This window comes from Monodelphis domestica, chromosome 2 (genome assembly GCF_027887165.1).
Source record: "Monodelphis domestica isolate mMonDom1 chromosome 2, mMonDom1.pri, whole genome shotgun sequence".
NCBI classification, from domain to species: Eukaryota; Metazoa; Chordata; class Mammalia; order Didelphimorphia; family Didelphidae; genus Monodelphis; species Monodelphis domestica.
The window spans coordinates 445,799,029-445,820,176 of record NC_077228.1 but is presented as its reverse complement, the minus strand read 5'-3'; the positions used below and the strand labels follow the sequence as shown (position 1 = coordinate 445,820,176).

The following is a 21,148-nucleotide window of genomic DNA, read 5'->3' as shown; positions in this document are numbered from 1 at the left end:
ATAAACTTCAGTACTATATATCCTTATAGAAGTCTTTCAGAGACCAGCAGCCCCTCAGTTAGTTGATACATGTGGGGGAGTGAAAACTGCTTTTTAATAAGGTTCAACTTAAAGAGCCATTTTTCTTCCATATTACTCTTTCACACCCAGTAGCAATCTTCTTTTCTTTGGTTTCATTCTCTGTCTCAGTGGAGATGTGGGAGTGGCCTACAGGATGGTTGATTGGTCAGCTATAACTCTCATATAGAAAATCCAAAGACAAGGTAGCCAGTTTCCCATCTCTAGGCCTGGCTTTCAATCCACTAAGCCACCCAGCTGCCCCCTTTGGTTTCAAAAGAGAATTTAGTGTATTACAGCATCAGCAGAATCATGGAAAAGTGAGAATTGTGATATTACTTTGTTTACATTGTTAAAAACAAAACATACACATGATTAAAAATTTTAGTTGTTTTAAAATACCCTTTTTCCCTTTATGAGTTATATCTTTTAAAAATATAGTGCACCATATAAATGTTTATTAAAAAACCCTAGTCTCTGAAATCTTTACTTAGGAGATAGTAAAGTAACAGATTTCAAACTCTCTCTCTCTCTCTCTCTCTCTCTCACATTCACATAAACACACTCAATACTCATCTTCAAAAGTACATCTTAAATCTGAAATCCTTTTTTTCTTATAAAATAAGTCTTATAAGAGAGGGGAAAGATAATATACAAACACCATAAAATATAAATTAGATTTTTTCTTCATATTGTATCAGAGGTCTTCCTTTAATATAATAAGAGTAATTCTAGATAAACCATAATGCAACACAGATAATGCAGGTTCTGGAAACCTAGCCTGATATCATACCAATTTACTGAGGGTTACATCAAACCAGAAGATGTGCTCAGTCTGTCATGTTTTATTGCTTAATTAGCAAGTTGTCAAAAACCAATGCCATATAAACCCAGAGATTCTTTTTTCACCTGTTCACTTACTTTTTATTGGAATAATGAGCTGTGGAATGACAGGAAGTATCTTGTTTCCCCCATGTTCCAGCATGTCATGGATTCCTTGTCGAGCAAAAAACTCATAGGGAAATGTCATCTCACAAAGCCCATCAAAAAACAGAGGCAGATAGTGATGGTAATCCAGCTTTTCAATCTCTACCTGAAAATAGAAATAGAATAAATAAAATATGAAAAGATCAATTAAAGGCTATCAGAAAAATAAAGTTAATGAAAGATTATTATCTATCCAGGAGGAACAAAAGGCAAAACAACTTATTAAGATTTTAAGAACTAAATCTACATGGTTTTGTGAAGTATGTCATATAGGATTCTATTAGTAATGAGGTTCTTTCACTAACCTTTAATCTCAAAGTATATATAGTGTATAGAAATGATCTATTTCAAGATTCCTTTGGACACCTAGATCTTTTATTCAATTTCTGCTTACACTTGAATTTGGTATAAAATTGCACTTGTCAAAATTCTTTGTGAAGTAAAGAAATTTGGTTATTAGGAAAATTAACTGCAATATAAAAATGAACAAAAGAAGTAAAAAAAAAGCTCACACATCTGATTAAAAAATAAAACAATAGAGAACACATTAATTGACTTGACTGAAATGTAGAGACAACCTTTATTTTATCTCAACCAAAATATAAACTCTTAAAAGTAATGACAGGATGAAAATTTTATAGCTTTCTCCTCATTCATTTGTTCACTGCTTTTTGAATCATATTTCTTCTTTCTCATCATTTAAAAAATATTTCTTACTCTAGAGGCCAGTCATTGTCAAATAAGGGCTATTGAAATTGGCACTGGGGCATGCTTGTGCTTTCTCATTAGATGTTCAGGGAAGTGAGGCAGCTATCCACAGGAGCATCTAGATCTTAACAGTTCAAAGCAAGGGACTAGACCTGAGACTGTATGATGTTCTACTTTATACAACAGTTTATGCATTGTAATAGATAAAGCCTTGTATTTAGGTCCTGGCCTTGACATTGGACAGTTCACTTAACCCTTATGAATTTCAGTTTTCTCATCTGCCAAATAAAAGAACTGAACTAACTGATATCTAAAATTTTATTTTAGTTTTAAATTTCTATGACTGATAATAGCTAATCTTATTTCAATAAGATGCAGCTTAGCAAATAGAGGCTAAATCAAATCAAATTACTGTCCTTAATTTGTTGTGGAAAGGATTCTGAAACATTCAGTATTTAGGCTGACTGATGAGGCTTTACAAATAACTAAGGAAAAAAGGAAAGCAAAAGGAAAGGAGAAAGGTAAAGATATATCAAACTGAATGAAGAATTCCAAAGAATAACAGAGATAAGAAGGATTTCTTAAATATGCAATACAAAAAACCCCCCAACAGAATGGGAAAGATAAGAGGTCTCTTTAAAAAAATTAGAAATATTATGGTAAAACTTAAGCAAAAATAAGCATGATAAAAGATAAAAATGGAAGGGACTTAAAAGAAGTGGATGTGATTAAGAATACATGGAAGAAATGTACAAGACAGATCTTAAATCAATAACCATGATGGTATGGTTACTGATCTAGTGTCAGACATTCTTGAGAATGAAGTCAAGTGGGCCTTAACAATAATGCTGGTAAAGGTACTGGAATTCCAGCTGAGCTATTCAAAATCCTGTTCCATACTCAAATGTCAGCCAATTTGGAAAACTCAACAGTATCCACTGGATTAGAAAAGATTAATTTATTTCTCAGTCCTAAAGAAAGGCAATGCCAAAGAATGCTTAAATTATCAAACACTTTTATTCATTTCACACACCAGCAAGGTCATACTTAAAATTTTGCAAGCTAGGCTTCAGCAACATGTGAACCAAGAATAACCAGAAGACCGGGCTTGTTTTCAAGGAGGCAGATGAACTAGGGACCAAATTGTCATCATTCACAGGATTATTGAGAAAGCAGGGGATTTCCAAGAAAAAAAATCAATTTATGTTTCATTGATTACACTAAAACTTTGACTGTGTGGATTACAACAAAATGTGGCAAGTCCTCAAAGAGATGGGAGTATCAGATTATCTTACCCCCCTAAAGACCCTGTATGCCAATCAAGAAGCAATAGTTAGAATCAAACATAGAACTTAGTTTAAGAATGAAGGAGTAGAACAAGGCTGTATATTGTCAGTTTACTGATTTAACTCATGTGTAGAGTGTACATCATGGAAATGCCAGGATAAAAGAATAAAAAGTCGGAATTAAGTCTTCTGGGAGAAAAATCAACAATCTCAGATATGCAAATACTACTACTTTGATGGGAGAAAGTAAAGAAGAATCAAGAAGCCTCTTGATGAAGGTGAAAGAGGAGAGTATGAGGCAAGGCGAGCTGGCTTCTAGCTCAATATTAAAAAACAACAACAAAGAAACAACTAAGATCTTGGCAAAAGGTCCCATCACTTGGCATCTTGGCAAATACAGAGAGAAGAAATGTAAGCAATGTCAGATTTTATATTGTTGGGCTCAGAGATGACTACAGATGGTAATTTCAAACCATGAAATTAAAAGATGATCCTTGGAAGGAAAGCTATGACAAATCGAGATAGTATACTAAAAAGCAGAGATATATCACCTTGCTGACAAAGATCCATATAGTCATAGCTATGGTTTTTCCAGTAGCAATGTATAGCTGTGATAATTGGACTATAAGGAAAATTAAGCGCCACAGAATTAATACTTTCAAATTATCCTGCTGGAGAAGTCTTTTGAGAGTCCCTTGGACAGAAAGGAGATCAAATTAGTCAAAGAAATTATTCTAGTGACTGAAGATGAAGCTTAAATACTTTGACCAAATAATGAGAAAATAAGACCCTTTGGAAAGGACCCTGATGTTGGGAAAGATTGAAGATAAAAGGAAAAGGGGATGGCTGGAGGATGAGATGGATAAATAGTGTCATGGAAGCAATGTACCTGAGCTTGTACAGACTTTTGAAAATAGTGGAGGATAGAGGAGCCCGATGTGTCCATAGGGTCACAAAGAGTCAGATATGATTGAACAACAACAAATGCATTTAGAGACTATGAAATATTCTCTGAAATGATTACACAAACAAATTTAAAATTTTTGCTCATCTAGATGGATTAATCTGTATTTTTTAGCATTAAGTAAAGAAGCTAAAATTCCTTTCTATCTTTATTTCCTTTCTATCTTTAAATAATTCATTTATTTAGCTTCCTCTATCTATAAAGTCTCATGACATTCTCAGAATTTCCTCTTCTCCATATTTTTATGTACATTGAGTCAAGTGCCAAATTGAGCTACCCTCACTTCCTATTATGGCATTATTTAAATCTGTGGCTTCCTCTTGGACCCCTCTCTTTCAAGGAAATGAATCTCTGGTCATATTTCTTTGGGGCTTCTAATACTTCCTTTCTGGCAGCTTGTCTGCTTTCATTTTCTTCCTGCTAAAATACTGCATATAAAGGTATCTGCCAAAACCATCTCTATTAAACACTTCTCGGATAACACACATCAGTGGCACTTTTGAACCAGACCCAAGTCATCTTCCTACATGTCTCACCTTTCATGACTCCCTCACCTCACAAACCACATTCCAGGCACAGCAATTTTATCAGCTACCCTCACTCCTTCAAATAAGATATTCTAAAGGTTTGGGGGTAGGGTTAAAGAAAGGTAGTGTCCATAATCTAGTGCCTGCACGTGGGCCCTCATGAGATTTTGAGCTACTCAAGTGAAAGTTAATCAGGTGGTGAATAACATCCTCCCTTTGGACTGCAAAATTGATTGGGACATTTTACTTTGATCATGTTTCTATTTTCCAACTAAAAAAAATAAGCAACTATATATAACCATATAAAAAACAATGTCACTCCTAGGACACTATAGCTATTAGTGAGTGTATAATGATGGGATATTTTCTTCACACACACAAAAAGATTTTAGTTGTTCCATGGGACATGTTTGATAAATACTTTCCATTTCTTCTCAGGCACTCTGCCTCTATTCCAGGTGATTATTGCCTGGCGATTATTGGTACAGTACCTAATTAGGCACAGTGAGGAGATGTGCTTTAAGAATAGAAAACTGATTGAACTATGGAGAGATAGATTACTTATACTCAACTTATCTTAATTAAAAAGTACCTTACTTAAATGACAGGATGCAATATATAGTTCATTTTACTTTTCACAAAAATAACCATGAAATACTGCAGTAAAAGTAGCATTTATAGGGGAAGCGTAATCCACCTAATTACAATCAACACTAACCATCAACTACATCCCTTACAGTACTATACGATATCTATTTTCCTATAATTTTACAAAATCAGTTCAATAGTAAGACATAACATAAGGCTTTAAATAGTGGTTTTCAAAAGAAGATTTTGGGTTATTAATTATAATTATATCTAGCATTCATATAATGCTTTATGCTTTATTTAATTATCTTATGTGCTCCTCACAATAACCTTGGGAGGTAGGTGCTATTATTATCCCCATCATACATATGAGGAAATTGAGACTTAGAGAAATTAAGTAGCTTGCTTGGGGTCACACTGCTAGTATGAATATGAAGCAAGTTCAGAACTAGGTCCTTTCTGTTTTCAAGTCCAGCATTCTATGTACAAAGAATTGTAGTTTAGGACTAATTAATGAATAATCCAAAGGAAACAGTAGGAGAAAGGACACTGAATTTAAATTTAGAAGGCTTTCATATACACCTCCAGAAAGAGATCTGATGGAGCCTGAATTGATCAAAACATACTATTTCTCACTTTATTTTCTCTTTGATTTTTGTTTGTTCGTATTTGCTTTATGTGAGCCTTCTACAGGATTACCAATGTGGAAATGTTTTGCTTAATCACAAAAATACAACCCAAATCAAGTTACTTGCCATCATGGGATGGGAGGGAGAGAAGAGAAGAAAGGAAAGAATTTGGAACTAGATTTCTGAAGAAACATGTGGAGGATTGCTGCTGCATGTAATTGAAAAAAACTTTTTAAAAATAGATCCAATACTTACCATTGCTGTAATTAAGGGCAACTCACTTAATCTTTCTGAAAGCCTTAATTTTCCCAACTGAAAATGGGAAAATAATACTGATACAATCCAACCTCACAAATGGGGAAAAGTATTTAGCAAAAATGTAAAACACTAAATTGTAGCAAAATGGATAGTTCTGGACTTGGAATCAGGAAAATTTGAGTTCAAATCTAGCCTTAGATACTCTCTAGTTTTACCACCAGTCACTGACCTAGAGTCCCAGAGAAGAAAAGAAAACTAGGGAAATATGACTAATGCATGCAGAGATGGGATTTTTTTTTAAAAAGTCACCAGGGGAAGTCATCTTTGTTGAAACCCTCCCCTATTTCCATGAGCTGATCTGACAGCTAGTAGAGGTTAAACTACAGGTAAAGATTTGAAGACATATAGCATTCCTTATTTCCAGCCTTTCTCAGGATTTTGGTAACTATAAAAATATTTTTCAATGAATCCTATTTGTTAAATTTTGGACATGTACTCTTTTACTATCCTAGCATTGACATTGATTAATCATAAAATTCACTCATTTAGAGAGGCATTTGCAACTGTATGAAGCAAGTAAAACATGCATGAAAATTTGATTTTCCTTTTCTTTCTAAGAAAAATCTTATTGACCCAGGAGATAGCATCAATCCAGAGATACTAATGGATATTAGGTGATAATTTTTTTTTTTTGGTTTAGCTTCAGGAATTCATGAAGTCAATTAACTAAGGCATAGATGGGTTATAATTTGCATTGGTGGAAAGAGTATCCACATAAATGAAATCATGAGTCATTGGCAGAAATTAATTGTGTATTATTCTTAACTGTAATGACTTAGGATACAAATAATACACCACATTTTTATCACCTCAGTTTCTGAGATTATAACATTGCTTTTCATTTCTTCTCAAAATTTCTTTCCTGTTCTGTATATATGTTAGCTGTTTTTTCTATAAGTCTCACAGAATTACACTATTTGTTTATTTTGTTATATTACTATTATGCATTTATGTTTCTTATCATGTCTTTGACCAGAGATTAATTTTCACAATTGATACATTCAGAGGCAGATAGAGGATAAAGGAAAGGGAAAACTTGAACACAAATCTGATTACATATTTTACTACTGATTTTTCTCCCAATGACAAATAACAGGTGAATTAATATAAACGCAATTTTTGGAACATATTCAGGTGTATAGTTCCAAGAAACTGTTTAATTTTGTCACCAGTAGAAGAGAATAGAGCCATGCAAAGAGAACACCCATCTATTCTCTCTTCAGTTTTTGTATATTATCCTAGAGGCTCATTGGCTGCTTCTGTGGAAACATACATTTTTTAGATAATAAAGGTTAAGCATGCATAAATTCTACTTCTGCTTACAACTGACCTTTGGGAAGCTGTCTTAGTTAAGTTTTTGATAGAATCTTGAGCTAAGTTCCTTTTATAAAAAAATTTAATCCTTAACTCTGTGAAGATTAAATTTAACTCTCTCCTGATTATAACAATGAAATTAATTAACTCTCCCCTGATTATAAAGTTTAAATTGTAACCCCTGACTATTTTTAGAACACCCTACTTAAAGCCAAATATGGAGATCTACCCATTTTTAGATTTAATCACCAAATGTGTAAACATCCCACTTAATCATTGAGTGGGAGGTCTGTGACCCACGTGTGTGATAGTGGATGATGAATCAGAATTAACTGACTGCCTTCTGGGCAGTCCTAGAGCAGAGCCTCAACTGTGATTGGTAGACATAAAATTAGGGGAAGACGCAGGAAGTGACACAAGAGAAAATGTCCTTAAAAGGGAGTGACAACTCCCTGAAGGAATTCAATTCTTCATGTTTTCTATTTGAGGCTGGTGAAGAGGGGCAGAAGGATCTGTTGACTGGACCTGAGACCTTGTTCCTTAGACTGACATGTGGTGAGTGAAAAGCTGACTCTTAACTGCTGGATTTTTCTGAAGAGACTTTCCCAGGTCCTGGGCTACAAGGGCCAAGGCCTATCTGGTTGAGGACTAAGCTCCCCTGCCTAGTTTGAGCCAGGGGGCCAGAGATAAATTACTTAGTGTTTAGGCTAGATTTCTTACCTTATCCTCTCTCTGATTTCTTACTTCACCCTTTCTATAATTTATAAACAAATTGTAAATAAACCTCTTTGGAATTAATTAAATTCCTGGCAACCACACTCTTAAACAATTAAGTCCAACCCTTAAAAAAAAAACCTTCCCCCCATTATATTTTAATTGTCTGACCACATCAGTTGTGACTAAATACCCTCAATCTTCTTAACTTTCCTAAACTTTTTCTTTACTTTTGTGACTATCCCTAAGCAACTTTTAATAGCTTTAATAGCTTGAGTCTACATTTCACAGCTGCCAGAGGTAAGTTCATTTTTTTCTTTCTCTTTTCCCACCTTAAAAATGAATATAGTACAGCTGCCTTTAATCTTAGCAGCTGGACCCTGAGGCCTCACCTGGGCTGTTTCTTAATTAGCTGTGAGGGCAAAAACATGGGTAAAATAGTCCTCCAACTGCCCCAAAAGAGAATCTACTATATTTTTCCAAATCCCACTGTCTTTAGAGTTAAACTTAAGTGAGAAGTAAAACCTGGAGACATCAGTCAGGAAGAGTAGTGTTAAAGTAATAACAACAACAACAAAACCTGGTGTTTTATAGCCCAAAATATGGAAAAAAAAAACACCACCATAAAACCTTTTTATCCCAGGCCATAAAAAAAGCGACCCAGAAGCTGCTTCCTGGAAACACATGGCAGAAACATATGGATCTGGCATTTCACCCTGTGAAGGAAATCAGCTGCTTCCAGTTTCCCCTCCTATACTTAGTCTATAACAAAAGGAGTTAATCTTCTCCCACCCTTCAACTAAGGAGTTAAACCAATCAAGGTGTGACATCTTTAAAGGGACCACACTCTTACTTTTAATTTTTACACCCTGACTTTAACCCCTAGCGAATAGTGCCAACGACTGACTAAAACCAGAAATATAGGCAACTTAACTCCATATATATATATATATATATATATATATATATATATATATATATATATATAATGGATGCTACATTACATGAAAGTTTTCTGGATATTGCACAATTAGGAATCTTAAAGGTTTCAGAGTGCCTCCTATTACTTATGTTATGTTCTTGGGTAATTTTATTTTTCTATTCCTAAATATTGTGACAAGAAATTTTACCATAAGAAAAATTAAAGCTGAAATGCAGGCAGACACGGAAACCCAATTTGACAATTTCAAATACTTCTTATATGGTCAAATGTCAAATACTGACCCCATCTAAAACATGTCTGATTTTTATAAGCCTGTTCCTGAACCTCTAAATGAGGAAAATCCTTCCCCTGAAATAGAAATGGAAGACCCCTCTCCTAGATCTCAGCTGCAGAACTACCTCCTCATGTTCTGCAACTCTTGGCTGACCTTACTTCCCAATATCCTTCTCCTGAAATCCTATCTTCTCCTGTTCCTTCTCCCACCCCAAGACTAATTCCAGCCCCAAGGAAATCTTGTCCTTCTAAAAAACTGTTCTTCCCCAAGCTGACTCACCATTACCTAATTCAAATAAAGGCCCTTTTCCCTTAAGGGAAGTGCCTGAAATAGGACGTAATGGGGATGTGGTGACCCTAAGACACCATATACCTTTTACTCCCCAAAACATAAATGAATTGACACTCAATATACCCACTTTTGAAACAGATCCCTTTGTGGTAATGAAAAAGATGGCTGACATTTTTTTTCAGTATGATCTGTCTTACAAAGACATTGAAAATCTACTCTAGGCTTTCCTAGCAGAACGTGAGAAAAAGAAAATAATTTCTCATGTTAATAAAGTCCAGGGGTGCATTGCAGCACACTGGCCATCATAAGATTTTGGATGGGACTATAACATCTCTGAAGATTATTTACAACTATATTGTTGTAGGGAGGCCATTCTAACTGCAATGAGAGTGCTCTGAAAACATATATAAATGGACAGAATTTGAAAAACTTAAGCAATCAGGTGATGAGACACCCTCCAGATTCATGGATAGTCTCATTGAGTTTGGGGGGTGTTGGTACCTAGATTTTTATCTTTCTAAAGAAAATTATATAAGACAAATTAGAAGGCATTTTGTCAATAACTCTTGCAAAGTGATCAGGGATTATTTTAGAACTGGCAACCACACTCTTAAACAATCAAGTCCAACCCTTAAAAAAATAACTCCCTTTCCCCCTTTAAAACTCCCAAGTACATATTTAAATTGCTTAATGGTAATCATGTCCCAGCTAAAATTTTTATTCTTGCTAATTTATCATCAGTTACATAGAAAATATGAATGAGAGTCAAAGGGAAGTCTGATTTTGACCCCCACATTTCTTTCCTACCACATTGCCTGAAGTTTCTGGCCTTAGATTTCCTTCTTAGGTTATGTAATTTTGCCTTAAATAAAAAAAAGAATGAAAGCAAAAAGAGAGCAAAAGCAATCTAAATACTTTAGCAAATGCCATTATTTTAGAAAGAGTATCATAACTTTATTGAGGGCAGAGCACATATCTCTATGGTCTTTGTTCATTTCATAAATACATAATATCCATGGTGGAAGTTATAAGGATACTTGGAAAGTACTTTTATTTAGAGAAGATGTTCTAAATTCAGAGTTAATCTATGATATTGATCTTATTATGTATAACTTTTGGCCCATTCACACAACAGTGCCTTGCTTGTATTTGTTGAATGTATGAATGAATGAATATATTGTTGTTAGGTTTTGTTTTATCTTAGTGATACCTGAAATGATGTTAAAAGAACCAGAGGAAAGTTTCCAGTAGTGGACATTTGATAGAATCTCTGAAAAATTCTTAGGAAATATGTATGACTCCCACAGTAGGAAAAGACATAGATGGACTATAATCTATCCCAGTGGAGGGAGTCCTTGAACCTCTGAGAACTATAATGTATTGAAGTATAAAAGGAATCTCCTAACTTGATAAATGAATCAGTGCTGTGGAAAATGAATAGAACATTAGTGATTTGAGAATTTTAGCAACATCAATGTAATATAATTATTATATCTCAAAAATTGTGATAAGGAAAAATTTAGGAAATAAAAGTCAGGTCCAAATAATTATACTGCCTTTGTACAAGGGCCTTTATAAGAGTTAGGGAGATAACGGTGGGTATGCATAAGGTGAACTTTCAAAAAGTAACTTCCTAAATCTTCTAGATTCTTTGAAGTTCATAAAGTCCTCCATTAAATTTGTGGGGAAGGGGAAGGAGACCTGGGTGGAGGCTAAAAGTCTCCACAAGTGGCTCTCCATTTCGAACTATAGTTACTATTTTTTCTCTTTATTTCCTTTTAACCACATATTGTTATTTTATTCCTTTGTTATATAGCCTTGAGTCCTTATTTTGATATTTTTGTGTGCCACAAGCTAAAATTTCATAGAATTTCTTTCCTCTAGTTCTGCATTATATTAAAAGCAATTGGAGAGGCAGCTAGGTTGCTCACTGGACAGAGGGCCAGACCTGGGAGAGATGGGAGATCCTAGATCCAAATCTGATCTCAGACTTGAGTTTGGATAAGTCACTTAACTCCAACTGCCTAATCCTTACCATTCTTCTGCCTTGGAATTAACACTTAGTATTGATTCTAAGAGAGAAGTTAAAAGATTTAAAAAACAATGTTGGAGAACTGAAGACATTGCTGAAGGACACATAACAATGAATTCAACTAGTTTCTAGGTTGAAGAAAAACCTATCTGGCAGACCAAGAAGTTTTCCAGTGAAGCTATTTGATAATAAATCAAAATATATTTATGTAAAACAATACTAGCCTTCTAGGCTTCTTGGACTTCAACAATAAAAATTTAATAGAAGAAACAAAAAATGAGATTTTCCATTTTTGGGACAATTGTGCTTTTAAAATAACTTTTAAAAAAGTTATTTTATTTGACAAAATTTATTTCTAAACTAACGTTGAAAATATAGTAAAGATGTATTTAGGATTATTAAAAATAATATTATCTCAGATTAACATAGTGGTTAAGGTTTAAAAACACTTTGCATACTTTATCTCATTTTATCTTTATTACAGCCCTGTGAACTAGGTAGACATATATTACCACTTCCATTTTAGAGATGAAAAAATAAATGGAAAGTTTAAACTTCCATTATAGAATTCTCTGCTTGGCTTTTAAGACCCTTCACAACCTGGAATCTTCCTATCTTTCCAATTTTACTTTACTCCTGTCTACCTACTATAAGATCCAGGATTCAACTATCTTGGTATACTTACTGGTTCTCACAGAGGAGACACTGACTCCATATAGTCTTTTTTTTTTTAAACATTATTTTATTTGGTCATTTCCAAACATTATTCATTGGAAACAAAAATCATTTTCTTTTCCTTCGCCCCGCCCCCCCACCTCTCCCATAGCTGGCGCATGATTCCACTGGGTATCACATGTGTTCTTGACTCGAACCCATTTCTGTGTTGTTGGTATTTGCTGTAGAGTGTTCATTTAGAGTCTCTCCTCAGTCACATCCCCTCCACCCCTGTAGTCAAGCAGTTGCTTTTCTTCGGAGTTTTTACTCGCACAGTTTATCCTCTGCTTGTGGATAGTGTTTTTTAGATCCCTGCAGATTGTTCAGGGACATTGCATTGTCCCTAATGGAGAAGTCCATTACCTTCGATTGTACCACAGTGTATCAGTCTCTGTGTATAATGATTTCCTGGTTCTGCTCCTTTCGCTCTGCATCACTTCCTGGAGGTTGTTCCAGACTCCATGGAATTCCTCCACTTTATTATTCCTTTTAGCACAATAGTATTCCATCACCAACATATACCACAGCCATTCCCCAATTGAAGGGCATCCCCTCGTTTTCCAATTTTTGGCCACCACAAAGAGTGCAGCTATGAATATTCTTGTACAAGTTTTTTTCCTTATTATCTCTTTGGGGTACAAACCCAGCAGAGCTATGGCTGGATCTCCATATATTCTTATTGGGAACGGAATAGACATTTTTATAGGTCCTACCCTGTGCCAGGCACTAGGGAAACCACCCCTCCACACACACACTTTTAAACAAACATCTCACAAGAACCTTGGGAGAGAGGTGCTAATATTATATCCATTTAATAGTTGATGGAAACAAGGTAATCAAAAGTTAAGCAACTTGCTCAGGATCATAAAACTAGTCACTGAGGTCATATTTGAACTCAAGTATTACTGATTCCAAATCTACAGTTCTATCTTCACTATTATTAGCTTTCTCCACTCAGTGTCCTTTCTGCTCCCTCTTCTTCTTACTCAGAATATACTCCCAATTTCACTTCTACCTTCTGCCTTCATTCTTGATGTAGCTCAAATCTCACCATAAACAGAAGATCTTTCCTCATCTCTATCCTTTCCTCAGGGCTAGTGTTTTTTCCTTTGAGATTATCTTCTATCTGTAGCCTATATTTGTTGGAATATATGGATACTGGCATTTTTGTCTCCTCTTTGTAAACTTATTGATAAAAGGGATTATATTTTTGTCTTTCTTTTTATCCCCAGAATTTAGCACAATGCCTGACATGATAGATGGATATATAGATAGAAAAAAAGATATATTGATGGATAGGTGGAGAGACACATATACCTAGATGACAGACAAATGGAGTTTATGAAATGATTTGTCCAGGTTGAAATAACAAGAATCTAAAGTGGAATTAGAACTCTTCATTTGAAATCCAGTGCTTAATCTACTCCAGCATCGTACCTTCTCACTAAACCAAACCCAGATGTCCTTTACTGTCAAGACGATATCTTGGTAGAAAATATATCAATCAAAAACATTGTTCATTTTAAAGAATACACATTCAGGCACATATCAAAACTCTTACCTGATTTCAGACTTATTTATTATATTCAGAAATGAACCTCTCTGCTCACTACTTAAGTACCATAGCAAGTGAGTTTCTCTGATGGTAAATAATCTTTACATTGTAGAATGGTTGGACTTTTGTTAAATCTACATTAGTGACACAAGAAGAAAAATATACAGGGTTGTGTTCCAGAAAAGGGCATTTTAAAGGACAAGAAATAAAGCAGAGTTTTTAATGTTCCTGTACTTGTTTTATTTGTCACAAGAACTGAGTCGTTAAAAAGTCACAAGAAATACTTTTTAGTAAAAGAAATGTTCCCTTTAGGTCAGTGAAGTTTATATAGAAAATATGGAGCCTTGGAATCCTTGACAACCCCTCCTCCTAATATGGACATCTTTTCAACTGAGGGCCTTACAATTATGATTCTTATAATCTCTGTGATCTTGAACAAGTCATTTGAACTCACTAGGGTTCAATTTTCTTACTTGAAAATGAGAAGATAGACTAAATGACTTCTAAGATCATTTCTAGCTTTACGAACATATTTTCTCATTATTTAAATAATAATGTGAATGGAATTTAAGTTTATGAAAATATTGTCATATAGCACATTACCTCATTTGATTCTAACAATTTTGTGAGTGAAGTAGGACATTCATTACTTTAATATATCAATGATCTTTTATTTCTTCAGTGTATTTGAGCCCTCCAACTATGAAGATACAAACTTTTGATCCCTTAGTAGAGTTTCATGAGTTATTGTGGCCAAATAATTTATCACAATGATATAATGGTCATTTGAAAATATGACTCTATAAACTTAGCAAGATTGGTCTTCAGGCAATAGAGTCTGTCTTTTGACCTTTACTCAAAGATTTTCTGGCTTTGCAGGATAGGCCAGATTTGGATTCTACTGCCATGATGAATCATTGGGCTTTAGTTACAGGAGAGCTGGCACTATTAAGTCCATATAGCAATAAAGAAAACTGAGGCTAAAGGACTCACTTAAGATTATATAGTTACTAAGTAGTATGAACTATATGCAGAGTAAATGGAAAATTATCACGGAAAGTCAGTAGCATTTGAGAGGACTGGAAAAGAAATCCCTCATAAGGAAGAATTTAAGCTGAGTATTATGGGAAACTAGGAAAATGAAAAGGGAGAATTCAGGAGAGGGAACATTACAGTCAGTCAGTGCAAAGCCAAGAGATAGGAGATACAAGAGTTTTATGGAAGAAACAAAAATGGTCCAGGGAAATTAGATTGTAGAATCTGTTGAAGGGAGAAAAGTATCAAAAAGAAAAAAAAACTCAGCTCACAAACAACAATAAATAAATATAAGAAGGAATTCTGTAGGAGTCATATACTTTAGGCCGTCAAAAGATTATCACAAAAAAGAAAAATTTAATTAACCCATTTGGGGAATTCCCACCAATGTCTCAGGCACACAGCTATACTCAAAACTAATTTTAAGAAATTTAATTTTTCAAAAAGTGGGAATATAACTGAATTATCCAACTTAAAAATGCAGATAATACAAATTGCTCTAACATGACTTGCTTTTCAAAAGATTTTTCTAGAGCAAAAGAGAATTTAAAGTGTTCTGATCCATATATACTAAAGCTTATCAATGTAAGGGTTGAAGCCTATCACCACCCTGATTAATTACAGAAGACTTAAATGTTAATTAAGTTAACTAATCATTCAAAAATAAATTAGGTATAGAAAAACTCCTTAATCAATTTAAAAAGACCATAGGACCTTATGGTCCCTGGATAAAAACAGATGGTATCACAAGAAATATATTTTGTTTGATTGAAGATGCCACATCAAGCCACATCTCTTGGGTTACACTTTAAAACTCAAGTTAACTCAGGAGCAGTTAATACAATGGGAGAGATGATTGCAGGCTCTTGAGAGGGAAACACTGGGGGACTGTCTCCCCCTTTCCTCTCTTGTCCCCATTGAACATGTTACCAGAGAGACTGGAATAAGAGACAATATATCCAGCAAGGAGCAGAGAGAGGCAAACAGAAGATCTTCTGAGAAAAGACAGAGACAGATTGACCAGATTGCTCATTCTTAGAGCAGTCAAGATGTCTTAGCCTACTATAATTACCCGGATTAGGTGGAACCACCAAATTTTATATCAGTTTATCTAGGTTTCAAATATTCTATTTGATTCAATATAGTATATTTTCACTATATCAAAGGACTAAAAAAGGGTACAGATAGGAGTTAAGAAAATATATATATGTGTACTCTATATAGCATATATATATATATACACACAAATTCTATTTCAAATACATGTATATGTATGTGTTTCATATACATAAAGTATACAGGATACATATACATACCTACATATATGTCTCCTATATTTAAACAAAAAGGGAAAAATAGAAAAGCCAATATGAACAAAATAAGTTTGAATGCCTCTAGCAGCTTTTGGTAATACCTTAGTCTTACAATGTAAACAGAATGCTATTAGTGACAACAACTAATTTCAAGTGATCGATTCAGCAAATATCAGCAGATTGATCCTGGAAATTTCAACAAATTGAAATACTAATCATATTAATGTTATATGGAATAAGATACAACAAAAATTAAAACTATCATTCTCTTTTGAGTTTAGACGTCATGAACAACCACAGAAGTGTTTCTCAAGTTTAATTTTTTTAAATGTATAATATTTTAATGAGTTTATGACTAACTCCATAGAGTTAGTAAAATATTATTTCTTATTAGGAGCAATTGTGACTATATCTGATTCAATGGGAGTTGCACAAGCTTTGCATGGTGGTGTTGGTTACAACAATAAAGGCCAAAGCTTCATGTGGCTCACTTTCTCACCTCCTATAAATGGGCTCATTCACATAGGAAACAAAACCTCTGTAATTCCAAGTGGGCTGCCGGTATGATACCTATACCAAATTTGAAATCAGAGAACTTTTTCCCCACAAAATGCATCATAAAAACCTTAGTTTTGTTCTGAATCCAAGTAACAGAAATAGTCACATGTACCTCTACCATAACTACAGAGTTTATTAATAGCATGAAAAAAACCACACAAACAAAAAAGATGTATATGCCTCTGTGGCATCCTTACTGGCAAACAGAGCCTCACGTGTAATTACAAAGTGGACAATTATAGCTATTTGGACTATCCCAAGCTGCCTGGAAAATTCAATTTCTTCACACTATCCATATCTTTGGAGTCTTTGGGGTTTTATACTGTGGCCCTCAAAGGGAGCCAGTCTTTAAGAAATGAACCAGTAAACCGACTATGTACCAGGCAATGTGCTAAGTACTGAGAATAGAAGCAGAAAGAGTTCACAAGGAGCTTCTATTCTGATGGGGGAAAACAATACAGAAAAGAAAATTGAGAAGGGAAGCAAATGCAGGGACATCATCATCACCATAACAAAAGCTAATATTTAGAGTGCCTTGTATGTGCCAGGCATTGTGGGAAAGTTTGATTACATTTGATCCTCACTGCAACCCTTCAAGGTAGTTATCATATTCATTTTATAGTTGAAGGAACTGAGAAAAACAGAGTTTGTGACTTGCTTAGAGTCAAACAACTACTTAAATGTCTGTAGCTGGATTTGAACGCAAGTCTTCCTGATTCGAGGCCAAGCACTAGCTGCCACATGGTGGATAAAGGCTGGAGAGTCAGGAGTCAAGCCCAGAGGAGAGAAGGCAAGATTGGTATTAGCATGCCCTAAAAGTGGTGGTTCTGGTAGGAACTGACTGGTGTAAAGGGACCAGAGTGGCAGAGTGTACTTTCAGTGAGAGAAGGCCAATGTAGGGAGGCTGCTGTGGGAAATGGAGAAAGTCAGATAAAAGTGGAACTGAAAAGAGAAATTTTAAAAAAGATGCAGTTGACAGGATTGTTATCTCTTTTTCTGGTGTTAACTTGACACTCTTTAATCTTCAACAACCTGAATAACTGATCTTCAGCAAATTATAGAGGTAGATTTTTAAAGAGAGAGGTTGGAAAAGGAAAGTTCTTCCTAAGTGTAATTAGTTTAATTATCTGTGAATAAATGCATTAACATTATAATTATAGAAAGCTTACAGAGACTTCTGATAAGTTTATAAACTGTGAGGGAAGGGCCTTTGCTAGTCTTCAACCTTTTCTCCTTTGTGCCTATCATAACAATATCTTGCAAATAATCATTCAATCAACCAACCAACATTTATTAAGTACCTACTATGTGGCAAGTATTACACTAAGTGCTAGGAATATAAAGGTAAAAATATAGTTATATCCTATTATCAAAGAACACTAAATATTTTTAAATTTAATATCTCAACTGCACAAAATTTTAAATTTACTTATAAGATTCATATTAGATAAAACATGTCCAGGCAGCCTAATAAATCTCAAAGGATCAGTGACCTATTTATTTGATGATGAAAAAAAAAGTCTTTTCAAAAATGTTTTCCTCACAGTTCTAATTTTTTTATTAACAAATTTTTCTTTTTTTTTTTCCAGATTACATGTCACTACAATGTTTTAATATTTGCTTTCTCATGCTTTGCAAACCATGGTGTCTCTCTCTCTTCCATCCCATTCTCAATTTCCAAGAACTCAGGTAATATGATATAGGTTGTACTTATATTATCATATAATACATATTCCCATGTTTTTCATGTTATAAAAGCTCACGGTTCAACACATCACTATGTAATATAACATTTATGGAATATTTAAGTTCAGTACTGTAGAATTTATATAGTGCTTTGAAGTTTACTTTGCAAAGTACATTACAAATATTTCATTTACCTCCTGGGAAGGAGGTACTATTATTTTCTCCATTTTATAGATAAAGAACCCCAGGTTTTATAACTTGCCCAGAATCATATAGTTATTAAATGTTTGCGTTTGGATTGGAACTCAGGTCTTCCTGACTCCAGGTTTTAGCATTCTCTCCACTGTATCACTGAACTAGCTGCCTCAATATAATTTGTAACAAACCATTCTTCCCTTCTGGTAAATAAAGCAACAATATCACCACCCTGCATATAGAGAGCATCAAAATCCTATTCGAACACATTATCTTAAAACTCTAGCTAACTCACCTCAAACAAAGCTCTGCAGATCATCACCTTCTTTGACATGTTGAAGTGATAGGAATGCTATCATGCTGAAAATATCATCATGTCTGGAATTGTCACAGTGCAAGATGAACTGCGATGAGCGAGTTCTTTTTTGAACAAAGGGAACTCCTAAGGCCACCAGGCAGTTGCCAACAGCAACAGCCTGGACAGACATCAGCTATCGCAGCAAACCCAGTGATAATTTTCTTATGTGCCAAAGATGGATAGACTATTTGTCAGTTCTTTTCTACTGGGTATCTAATATAATATAATGACATGGAATCAAACTCAAATAGAAAGAATAATAATATAGAATATAACAATATAGGAACAAGGATGTAAAGGATGTTACCCCCTCCTTTCTAAAACAAAATAATGTGGGAATGTCTATGACAGCTACTCAGCAGTTGGGAATGCTTTGTAAATATCTCACAATATGCTCTGAAATGACTTTGTGGACCTTAAACTGCTATAGACTATAGATTAACATTCTCACTATGAAATACACCTGGAAATAGAAATGGTTAGGGAATCATGATTTATGGTAGATTATCAGTCTCTTCAAATTTATAGGTTTTTTTCAATTTAAGAAACACAACATATATATGTTTCCCTCACTTTGGGGGTAATGGATATATGAACAATAGGCATTATAGCCACTCTACTATACTTTTGATTTATTTTACAAAAAACTTCACTTTAAAAAATGAAATGTATCAGAAGATTCATTTCAATTTGGCATTTCTGAATCAACTACTGGAGGCTCCCAATTTGTTTTTACCCACTTTTTGTTTACAGAATGTAAAGAATATAATTTGTATTGCAGTAGGGTGATAATCCCATGTCAAATTCTTCAACCTAAACTCTTGACCCTTGAACTTCTCCTTCAATCCACTGAAGGTATATACCTTATATACAAACTGGGTTATTACATTTCCATGCTCAAAACTGGTTTTAAATCAATTTACCTTGATGAACATTCACTAGAAGAAACTTTGGTAGTCTTGTACATTGCATCAAAATTACATACCTAACTGTATGAATTTCAAATTAGAATAATCTTAAAATTACATACCTAACTATATGAATTTCAAATTAGAATAATCTTAAAAATTCATATAAAAATAAACATTCCTAATAATATTGGGAAGAAACCTCATGATCAGGATAGGAGAATCTTCTTTCCAGATTTCTGTGTTCTTTCTACTCTAGAAGGTTCTGTTTTGAAGATGATCACTAATGATTAAATTCAAGAGACCAGAACTGGGCATATTGTAGGGCCCTGAACACAAATAAACCTGAGATCTTCTTAAGGATATTTGGTCCCACTATTAGACGGAGCCCTTGAAGCTTCCTGGGTAGATGAGGAAACTACTTCAGAATTAGGGCCTGCCTCAAGGGATTTGGGAACTTAAAAAATCTGGTAGACTTCTTTGTAAGGAGGAGGCTGACTGGGGAAGAACTAAGCTTTCAGAAATTAAGGAAAGGAAGTTGTCTCATACCACCTTGCAACAACAAACATATGGTGGTGTAAAATCTTGACTTAGCTTGCCTAGCTAATTTACATTTTTTTGATCTCATCCTTTCTGATTAGGTTTTCTAATTCTGCCTACAACTATGACCTATCACTTCCTCTCTATGTTTGATTAAGCTTCCCTAAAGTTGTTCTGAATACCATGACCTTGTTTTGGGCTTCCAATCAAAAAAGTCCAACGAAACCCAACCAAAACTCTTCCTTGCCCATCACTACAACCTATTGTATTCTGTGTGCCAACCAAATCCATTGGTGCCCTACCTTGAACAGAGTAATTTAATAATGCTAGAATTAGCACAAGTCAAGTGCACAAAATCTTTACTGCCTCATGTTTGTTTACTTTGTATTACAACTTTTCTCACTCTTCTCAATAGATCTAGTTATACTTATTACCAGGAATGTAAGAATGAAGATTGAGATCTCTAGGTATAGACTTCTTAGAAGTTCTTCCTGGGATTAAGCAAGGAAGCTAATGACTTAACCCCAACTGACATAAAGATTGCCTTGTTTTTGGCTTTCCCCTTCACACCAGTTACAGTTGTTCTCAGAAAGATGCAGAAGTGAAATCTTAATTTTTCTTATTGTTCAATACACATTTTTCCTCCTTCTACTG

General features: G+C 34.4%; 1 protein-coding gene across 3 annotated transcripts in view; it reads right to left on the bottom strand.

The window, feature by feature from the left end:
* The window catches only part of PACRG (parkin coregulated), a 632,164-nt gene that overhangs the window by 301,244 nt on the left and 309,772 nt on the right, over positions 1–21,148 (bottom strand). For all 3 annotated transcript variants that reach the window (XM_001371541.3, XM_056814368.1, XM_007484866.3), the window contains exon 3: positions 979–1,150. In XM_001371541.3, the coding sequence (XP_001371578.1) occupies positions 979–1,150 (172 nt within the window). The remainder of the gene's footprint in view (positions 1–978; positions 1,151–21,148) is intronic.